Source organism: Cyprinodon variegatus, unplaced genomic scaffold, assembly GCF_000732505.1.
Source record: "Cyprinodon variegatus isolate N-32 unplaced genomic scaffold, C_variegatus-1.0 Scaffold110, whole genome shotgun sequence".
NCBI classification, from domain to species: Eukaryota; Metazoa; Chordata; class Actinopteri; order Cyprinodontiformes; family Cyprinodontidae; genus Cyprinodon; species Cyprinodon variegatus.
The window spans coordinates 782312-793293 of record NW_015150563.1 but is presented as its reverse complement, the minus strand read 5'-3'; the positions used below and the strand labels follow the sequence as shown (position 1 = coordinate 793293).

General features: G+C 41.6%; 1 protein-coding gene across 1 annotated transcript in view; it reads left to right on the top strand.

Moving 5' to 3' along the window:
• The window catches only part of LOC107084856 (MAM domain-containing glycosylphosphatidylinositol anchor protein 2-like), a 45263-nt gene extending 35808 nt beyond the window's left edge, over positions 1–9455 (top strand). The window contains exons 11-15 of the mRNA XM_015374904.1: positions 2723–2878; positions 4750–4917; positions 4990–5120; positions 5230–5329; positions 7089–9455. Of these exons, the coding sequence (XP_015230390.1) occupies positions 2723–2878; positions 4750–4917; positions 4990–5120; positions 5230–5329; positions 7089–7177 (644 nt within the window). The 3' untranslated portion in view covers positions 7178–9455. The remainder of the gene's footprint in view (positions 1–2722; positions 2879–4749; positions 4918–4989; positions 5121–5229; positions 5330–7088) is intronic.
• Positions 9456–10982: the final 1527 nt, after the last annotated feature.

Below are 10982 nucleotides of genomic sequence, written 5' to 3'. Positions count from 1 at the left end.
GCTCCATCCAATTACAACTTCACCCATCACAGCTCCATCCAATCGCGTCTTCAACCAATCGCAGCTCCAACCAATCACAACTCCATACAATCACGTCTCCACCCAATCACAGCTCCACCCAATCACATCTCCTCCCATTCACAGCTCCATCCAATTACAACTTCACCCATCACAGCTCCATCCAATCGCGTCTTCAACCAATCGCAGCTCCAACCAATCACAACTCCATACAATCACGTCTCCACCCAATCACAGCTCCACCCAATCACATCTCCTCCCATTCACAGCTCCATCCAATTACAACTTCACCCATCACAGCTCCATCCAATCGCGTCTTCAACCAATCGCAGCTCCAACCAATCACAACTCCATACAATCACGTCTCCACCCAATCACAGCTCCATCCAATTACAACTCCACCCATCACAGCTCCATCCAATCGCGTCTTCAACCAATTGCAGCTCCAACCAATCACAACTCCATCCAATCATGTCTCAACATAATCACGTCTCCACCCAATCACGGCTACAGCCAATTACGGCTCCAACCATCACAGCTCCACCCAATCGTTAAAGTTTGAAGACAAACAGTCTGAGGGTTGAATCAAGTTCTGGTTGGAGTTGGAGCTCCTTCAGCTGCAGCATCGGGTCCATCCTTTACTGACTGAGTCTGAATGAATGAATGAATCAATCAATCAATAAATGAATGATTGAAAATGAATTTAATTTAGACAATTTTGAAAAATCAATAAATTAACCAAATAAAAGAGAGACTAGTTAGCATCAACTAAACCAAACACCAATTTCCAAACTAACTAAATTCACCTGAACATGAAGAGAAACCAAACCTTCCACCAAAATAAACCTGTCGGTTTATACAGCCAGAGAAATGACATTTATTCATGGAAATTGTCTGAATGTGGAGATCAGATCTGTTCAATTTTCACAAATACACATATGTGAGTAAAAGATGCACACATGCAGAAATGCATTTTTTTTAAAACAGTCAAAAAGCTCCCCTGTTTGAGCCAATCACAAGAAAGGGACGTCAGGAGAGTCTCAAAGATCCACACAAATAAGAAGACCTCTGGTATTTTGTAGTTTAATTATTGTTTATGGAGCAGAAATACTTTGGTTGATCTTGTCCTGTTTATGTATGAATCAAATATGCGTATTAGTGGACATTTATTTAAAGAAAAACCTTCCTGTTAAATTTTTATGTTTTTAATTTGATATTAACTCAACTCAACTTAAACTTTATTTATAAAGCACATTTAAAGCAACCGGGGTTGACCAAAGTGCTGTACAGGAACCACAGTTAAGGAACATAAGATAAACGCTGAAGGCTAAAATACATAAACACATAAAATAGAATAAGATAAATGTTTCAATTAAAATACATTTTAGAATAAAATAAAATTGATATTAATACACACACACACACACATAAATATATATAAATATATACATCTACATATATACAGCAGGGCTGCAGGGTTAGATGAGGACAGGTGCAGCTATAGGTTGGAGGTTTTCAGAGGATTTAACTAAAACAAAATGGGAAATGTGGAATTTTTATAGCACAGTAAATGTTACTGAGTAACAATAAGTGATCTGTAGTTATGTGGAACTTTTTTAACACAATATACATTATTTTCTACATTCTGGTGATTTTTAGACAATTGAAGTAAAGCAGAATGGGCCCTACTAAAATACTTGCATCATAAATATACTTTGCTCATTAATTATTCTCTGCATCTCAAGTAAATTAAACAATGAGGAACTAATAAGTTATTACTGGATTACAGGCGCTGATACAGGAACCAGTGCAATGAAAACCTATGCAAACTACACTGTGTATGAATATATGGTAATAGGCTAAGGATTAAAAAGCTTCATTCATTACGTTATTAGTTACAAGCAATCTTAAAATTGACAAAACGGCAAAACAGTTCAGATCGTCTAGGAGGCTGTAGATTTTATACTTATCTGGCACTTCTCTGGATGTTTCAGTTTAAAAGGTGTGATGGAAATTAAGTCTTTAAACATATCCAATGGACCAAAATAAATATAAATGAAGAAAATAAGTAATAATAAAAGAAGAACATCCCTGTGGTTCCTCCTCTATCCATCCTGGATAACTGAATAATTCTGCACATCCTCTCTGGATGTAGTTGGTCTTTTCTTGGGCGTCTGATCTTTTGAAAATAAAAATGAAATGCTTCTTTTGCTTTTTGTGGAGCTTCTATGGGTTTGAGAGGCAAACCTGGAAGCTTTAAGAATTAAAGTATTTGTGTTTGTTTAATTACTCCTAAATGCCAGCGGGAGATTATTAAACTAGACTGAGCAATAATTATTTAACCTTTGCACCAAGGTTATATTAAAAACGGATTTTGATCTCCATGGTATTTTTATTCATAAATAAGTGGAACAGAGTCGAGTTTTAATGTCTCATTTTTTTGTGTGAGAAATTTGGAATATTGAGTGTGTGAAGACACTGAGATGGGTGAGTCTCTCTCCCAATGGGTGAGAGTTGACAGCCCTGTATACATGTAAATGAACTTATACACACCATTTACACCCCCCCATCATCAGTGTGGAGTCTGAGTTTAGTGAATTGATCAGGTTTTTTGTGAAGGTGAAGCTGGGTCTATCCATCCCTCCATCACCTGTAAGTCTCCAGCTGTTCCTCCTGGATCACAGCTGGATGTTTTGCTCTGCAGGGAATTTCCTCTGTGGCTTTGAGGAAGACTCCTTATGCTCCTTTTCTCAAGACAAGTCGGATGAGTTCGATTGGACGCGTCACCGCGGCGCCGTCGAGGACGTGACCTTCACAGCCACCAGCGGGCCGAGCGCCGACCACACCGGCTCCAAGCAAGGTGCTCACACACACACAGACCCAGCTGTTTGAATGATTTGTGGGGACATTTCTTAGACTTAGACTTAGATTTTGTGTACACGAATGTAAACAAAAAGAACTTTCGTTAAGAACAGCTCTCCAGACAATTTCAGTTTTTTAAAGTGCAGCCTTGAAAACAGTATAAAATACATTAAAAACAGTAATACAACCATATGACTGTATATTTAAAGTTCTAACATTTCAGTTATTTATTTTTTAAATAATATAATATAATAAAATACAATAAAATAACCAATTTTACATAACATTCAGCAGTCGGAAGGCGATGGGGAAGAAGCTGCTGCAGAATCTGCTGGACCTGCTTCCAATGCTGTGAAGCCTCTTCCCAGAGGGCAGCAGGGGGAACAGTCCATGGTGGGGGGGTGAGGGGTCATTGGTGATATCCCGGGTTCGGGACACGCAGCGCTGGGATGAAATGTCTTTGATGGAGGGAAGAGGAGCCCCCATGATCCTCTCTGCTGTTCTCACCTACTTCCAGTCTGAGGCGCTGCAGCCTCCACACCACACAGTGAGACAGCAGGAGAGAACGCTCTCCATGGTGCTTCTGGAGAAGGTGGGGAGGATGGGTGGAGGCAGGTGGGCTCTCCTCATCCTCCCCAGGAAGTCCAAGTGCTTCTGGGCCCTTTTGACCAGTGAGGTGGTGTTTCCAGTCCAGGTGAGGGTGTCTGTGATGAATTTGGTGCTGCTGACCACCTCTACAGCTGAGCTGTTGATGAGCAGTGGAGCGTGGTTAGGCCGGTTCTTCCTGAAGTCCACCATGATCTCCTTGGTCTTCTCCACCTTCAGTATTAGGCTGCTCCTCCTCCTCTCTGTAGTCCTCGTAATTGTCGTCTCTGATGAGGCCCACCACTGTGGTGTCGTCTGCAAACTTCACCATTCGATTGGTGGTGAACCTGGGGACGCAGTCGTGTGTCATCAGGGTGAACAGCAGGGGGCTCAGGACGCAGCCCTGAGGGGAGCCTGTGCTTAGACTGATGACATCAGAGGTGTTCTGTCCGACCCGGACTGACTGAGGTCTGTTGGTGAGGAAGTCTAGCAGCCAATGGTAGAGGGGTGTATTGAAGCCCAGCTGTTCCAGTTTGCCCATCAGATGCTGTGGGATGATGGTGCTGAAAGCTGAACTGAAGTCCAGGAACAGCATCCGCACCTGGGTGTTCTTCTCCTCCAGGTGTGCCACATGTTGGTAAAAATAAGGGACAACAGTCTTCAAGTTAGCCTGGTTAAAATCGCGAGCAATGATGAAAACACCCCCACATTGTTCTCGGTCTGCTGTTCTTGTGAACTGGAACAGCACTAGGGCTGAGGATGATGACGTTTCATGAGGACACGAGAACGCACAAGTACACATAGTGAGAAACGGCCTTTATTAAGGTTCCCTGACTGCGGCTGTGTCTGTACTTCACCATAACTGCTGACCTTTGAACTTTAACCCCTCCATCCCTATAGAGGACTTTATAGTGACTTTATCCCTATTTTTCGCTCTGCGTCTGTCACCTGACTCCGCCTCCCCGCATGGTGCCTGCCCCATCTTTGTTCTCTCGCCCCGAAAACAAATCCCATGATGCTTTGCAAGGAGAGCTCTTGCAAAAGCATCATGGGATTTATCTGCTGGTCTGGTGACCATTGATGATTACTACTTTTCAAGGTGCATTGTGGGAAATTTTGAGGGCACTACATGTCCATGATGTAACCACTGTGGTGCTGCATGGGGTCAGGGGTCATGGTGGACGTTTGGACACAGCCTCACAGACTCTGCTGGGCTTTCTTCTTCTCTCCTCTCTGACCTCTGAAACATTCACCCAGCCTCTCTGTCACTCTGTGGACCTTCAGGCTTCTACATGTTCCTGGAAACATCGAGACCAAGGGTGGAGGGGGACAAAGCCCGGCTGACCTCGCCAACCTTCAATGTTAACCCCGCGAGCATCTCCTCCTCCTCAGCCAGCAGCGGCGCCGCCTACTGCCTCACCTTCTACTACCACATGTACGGGAAGCATCAAGGTGAGGGTCACCAGATGGCTGAGAACCAGGCTCTCCAGGAAACAACCTAATCCCACTGCTTGTCTCCTGTAGGAGCTCTGAATGTCTTCCTGCGGCAGAAAGGTCCCGCCCTGACTGATACTTTAGTCTGGAGTCTGACTGGTAACCAAGGAAACCAGTGGCGGCAGGCGAAGGCTGCCCTCCATCCCACCACAGCCTTTCAGGTCTGTCAGGCAGCAGAACAGCCTGCTGGGAAAAAGCAGCCAGATGATGTTGCTCATCGAGATTTATATTGAAATGTTTTCCTCCGTCTAACTCCTGGTCTTTGTGCAGGTGGTGATGGAAGGAGTCCGCGGCTCTGGCCCTGAAGGCGCCATCGCTATCGATGACGTTAGCATTAAGGAGGGCGAATGCAAAGACTCTCCACCAAACAGTGAGCTTCCTCTCTCACCCAGGAACATCTGGATCTGCCTTCTGGGCTGAAGGGATCCAGATGTTGACCGGCTCTTTCTCCCTCAGACTCAGGCTGATTAATGGATCTAGAATAAGCAGATAGAACCACAGATGTAGATCTAGTAATGATAGAGATGCTTGGAGGCTTCCAGTGATTAGAAGGTTTGATTGTTCTAGCGAGTCCTCTCAGTCCACCCCAAAGACCATCGTCGAGACCAGGGGGCCCAGATCGGGTGTCCGGAGCCCAGGGGGGACCTGAGTGAAGTTGGCCCCCCCACCTTCTTCAAATTAGACAAAATTGGTGTCAAACGTTTGTGCTGGTTTGTGCAGCAAAAATTTTTGTTTGTGCCGCTATCATTTAAAAGATATAAAGAAATGTTTCTCGAGGTCATCAAAGGTCAACAAGCCCCCCAATCAGACGAAATGGGTGTCAATTAACTCGGCTCCGTTTGTGCTGGTTTGTGCTTTATATCTTTAAAATGGCGCAAACGAACATTTTTGCTGCACAAACCAGCACAAACGTTTGACACCAATTTTGTCTAATTTGAAGAAGGTGGGGGGGCTGGTTGACCTTTTGACCTTTACATTTTCATTAATATCTTCAAAGCCAAAGCAGCACAAATGACAATTTTTGCTGCACAAACGGAGCTGAGTTAATTGACACCCATTTTGTCTGATTTGAAGAAGGTGGGGGGGCCAACTTCACTCAGGTCCAGGGGGGCCACCAGACACCAAAGCTGCTCACTAGATTAACAATCACTTGATATGAAATAAAAACAAGGAAATAAGTTAAATCATTTTCAAATGTTAGGTATTCCATTTAATTGGAAACATGCATAGTTAAATAACTGACCATTAAGTAAATAAAATAAGCTATAAAATGAGGAATAAATAATGAAACCTCCATGCAGAGATCTCCACAGCATGATCCTCCTCTGCCGTGCTCCTGTGAAGCTAACTGATGATTAACCCTCACTGCTGTGTGCTGAAGCTCTTTGATGCAAACAGTTGGTTTCATCAGGACCAACTGAAGGAGAGCCCAGAGAAACTATTCCAACCCTTTAGTTTTCTGACATGTTTGAGATTATTTAGTGGAGAAGCTCCGAACCAACCTGCCTCCATGGACAAAACGGGTTCAAAGGTCATACTTTGCTCCGCTTCCTCAGCAAAACAAAAACCTGATCAGCAGCATGGCGGAGGAATTAAAAATCCCCTAAATATCAAAGACCTGACGCAACCTGTGTGACAGCATGAAGTAGGCTCATAGATCAGCAGAGCAGCCGGATTTAGACTTTTTAGGAAAATCAAAGTTAATGTGCATCAGAGAAATTCAGACGACTGATCAGCTCAATCTGGAATTTTCTGTTTATTTATTTTTCAATTTGAAAAAACTATCAAAAAAGAAGAAACAACGGATCATTTTCCAATTTCACATCATAGAATAATGTAGAGAAACAGAGAATAGTTTCTCTTTGATAGTTTTCCTTTTTGGTTTAAAAGGATTCCTTCCACATCATCTTGATGAAAAAGTAAAAGGATATTTTTTGTTTGAAGAATTTATTCTTAAAAAGAAAAAACACATCCTATTGTTTGATTGTTGAACTTAATATGTGTTTTTTCAGCTGAACATAGAGTTGCATCATAGAGATCCTGACTCTTTATCTTCATCTCCTGCCGTATTGATGCAGGCGGCGTTGAAGACTCACCCTGCCGTTCTCTCTCCGTCTCTTTCCTTCCAGATCTGAGGTCCTTTGCTTCACTGCCATCACGCTACACGCTGCTGCTCTGCATCACTCAGAGCCTGGTGCTGATTGGCTGGCCAAGGTGACACCATCAGCGCCTCCTCCTCATCTCAATCATCTCCCAAAGAGGATGCCTTCTGACTAAGGGATCTGTTTTTACCTTCTGAGAAAAGAGAAGCAGCTTTGCTAAATAAATCCAACCCTCCCTGATCTGATCTCCACTGTCTGACCTTCTTCACCCAGTCTGAGTAAAACGATGAAGGCAGTCAGAGCAGAAGCGCTAAACCATGAACCTGTCTGTGGACCTTCTATCCAGCCTGGCTCCGCCCTCAGATCATCACTACTGTCCTGGTTAAACGGGGAGCAGCTCTGAGGAAAACCAAGAAGTATTTTTAGAGTTTATTTTAACGTCTATCCATCTGTGAAAGACAAGAAGCCAACAGCTCACCTTCTGCCATAAAATCAAGTGCCTTCAACTGGTAGGAGATTCCGGAGCAGAGAACATGTCAGACATTAATCCTGCTGGATTATAATAACCGATAATCTCAGACAGGGTTTGCTCTTAGTGTGAATCCAACATTTCTCAATTTTTCATTATTTGTGTCGGGAAATAATCCTAAATGTGACCCTAACCCCACAAAACCAGGCGGCAAAGAGTCAGTCGGGATGTGAGGTTGAAGACGAATAACACTGACGGATGGAGAACCTCCATCGACAAAAACCGATGGACCAATCAATGGAAAGCTGACAGACTTTCTGTTACCTTATGGTCAGGTGGGTCCGAACTTTCATTTACTTTGATGTAACGTCAAGATTTACAGACAAACTGAAGTTTTATTTTCAAGGTAACGTTTTGTTTTTTGTTTCCAGTATTGGTTTAAAATGTTGAATGAATAAAATATTTTATATTGAGGAAAGACTTAAAGAAGCACAAAGACATTATGGACAAAGTTTTAAACATGTCTGAGATATTTTGGCGTCATGCAGAGCAAAGATGAGAGGATGATGGAAAGAAAGGAAAAGAAGTCTCCACTTATCAGCAGCACAGAGCTGCTAATTGGCTGACCAATCAGGACGCCTTGCTAGGTTCTACTTTGCAGCATAAGATTGTACGTTCAAACAAAGCTAACATTACTGAGGCTGAAAGCAGCAAATAGAAAAAGTGCTGCAGAAGCAAAAATGAGACAAACGCATAAAACAGGCGAAGGAAAAGAACGGAAAACGGTAAGGGGAGATGATCAGCAACCTATATGGACCAGACCACAGACTTTACAAAGCATGAATGGCTGCTGCCAGAATCTTAGAGCAACAGAAACGGGATGAAAGAACAGTTTTCCTGTTTAAACATTTAAATCTAAACATCCCGCTAATGGCTGAATCTGACCTCAGCACCAAAAACGTCTTTGTCTCTTTTTGCAGCAGGTTTTGTATTTGCTGTGCATTTATTTCCACTTGTTTGGCCTCTCAGCGTCTCTAGAGGATGGAGAGGCGTCAGCAGCTAGCTTAGAGACGTTAATGTTTGTCGCCCATCACTGCAGGAAGGTTTAGAAAGATTTACTCTGATTATTTAACGTAAAATATTCTATAAAAAATTTCTCTGACAGTTTAACTAAGTATCAGGGTCTGTAATGTTCAGACTGAACAGCGCCATCTGCAGGCCTCAGTCAGAACAGCAGGAGAATTAATAACTTGGTGATGAATGCAGAAAGCCTCTGAAATGAATATGTTAGCAGGAGGAGAGTTTCTAACGTTGGAATAAAACCTGAAAATCCTGAACTCGCTGGTTTTAAACGCTCAACTTTTTCCGTTTCCCTTCGTCTGCGTTTGACCAACAACCTGATGAAGACCGCAAGCCTTTTTCATGTTTAGACCAATAAAATCCTCCCATGAATGAATTTTTCTGAAGCAGCCGAACACCAGGTTAGCTGGAACAGATTCATGGCGTCCGGATCAGGTGTGCATGGAAACCGACCCAACAGGGAAAAAAGGGTAAAAATTTAAGCATGATGAAAGAAAATCATTATATTCTTACAGTTTTTAGCTACATTTGCAAACAAAATGGTTTTCTGTCTATAAGAACCTCTCCCTATAAACCCGTATTTATTTGGATTAGACTTTATTTTCTTCAACAGAGGCATTAAAAACAGTATTGGGACTGTTTTCCATCTATAGATGTACTTTTTTCCTCTAAGGCTAATTGGTTTGTTCTTTGCTAACAGCTGCTTTCGGTTTGTTAATGAAAAACTTCAATCAAAATCCAATAAATCCTTAATTATTTTTATAATGGACGGCTCAATATAATCTACTTGAACAGTCAGGAGTCTTTCTCTCATGGTGTTTGTAAACAATTTTATTATTATGAAAACGGTTTATAATAATAAAGCATTTTACCCTTAAATGGCTGCTGGTGTGTTTTATATGAACAAAGCTTTTATTTGCAGAAACAGAGAAGCTGGATGAAGATTATCGCTCTACCAGGACAGAACCTGCAGGGCTGAAAACTAAACAATGATGCAGAGAATCTGATAGAAGGAAAATATAGAGACTAAGGAGGAGATTAACTCACAAGGAGGCGAAATCAAAGAAACACTATAACCAGAGAAAAATTAGAAAAATAACCTGGAAACTAGAAAACAGTAGAAAATACAAAAATAAACTAATCAAGTAAGAATAAAGAATAAAGAAAGGTGTCAAGTAACAAAGTACAAATACTTTGTTACTGTACTTAAGTACACTTTTTAGGTATCTTAGGTATATTTTAGGTATACTTTACTCCAGTACTTATTTTTCTTCCTACTTCTGACGTCTACTCATTACATTTTCACACAAGTATCTGTACTTTCTATTGCTCACATTTTTTTAAACAAATGTTACCCGTTACTCTTGGCTTCGGTTTAATGTTTCTAATATTTATTTCCCATCATGTGCTCCATCCAATGCAGATCATTGGCTCCATCCACATCTAGTGAAAACTAGCGTTAGTGGATGAGTCATAGAACGCAAACACTCATTGGTTTGCTAAAGGAAGTCATCAGAAGCAAGCAGGTGTTCTTCAAACTGCTAACATGAATTGTCTATGCCATGCTACAATGTAGGATTCAGAAAAAGATGTTGAAATGTCTGAAAGGTCGGACACAGGAGAGAGCGTATCGGGAGACGGAGACCAACAAGACCTCCCTCATCCTTAGCCCTATCTCTAAGGATTTTTAGAAATAGTAAAAAAATTGAGCTTTCATCTGGCTGTTTTTTTTTTAAAGTTACTTTTTACTTCAAGTAGTTATTGGGGCACATACTTTTTCACTTTTACTTAAGTAAAGAGGTCAAGTTGATACTTCAACTTTAACCAGAGTGTTTTTAAACTGCAGTATCTATACTTCGACTTAAGTAATAAATGTGTGTACTTTTGACACCACTGTGTATAACAGGATAGAGCCCAGGTCTATTTTGGTTGGAGCTGCGCAGCAATTCAGCAGCAATTTCCTGGGTCTGACAGGAAGAGAGACGTGGATACAAAGTAAAACACATCTGCTTTGGGGGAAATCCAAAATAAAAATCTGTTAATGAGAACATGATTGGAGTCCAGACAGCCATATAATCACTAACTTTTAGCTATCACTAACAAACTCACTGTTAACTATTACTAACCGTCCCTGTTAACTACCACTAACTCATTGTTAACTATAACCAACTCACTGTTAACTAGCACTAACTGATACTGTTACCTAGCACTAACTCATTGTTAACTATCACTAACTCACTGTTAATTAGCACTAGCTGTCACTGTTAACTATCACTTACTCATTGTTAACTATCACTAACTCACTTTTAATTAGCACTAGCTGTCACTGTTAACTATCACTTACTCATTGTTAACTATCACTAACTCACTTT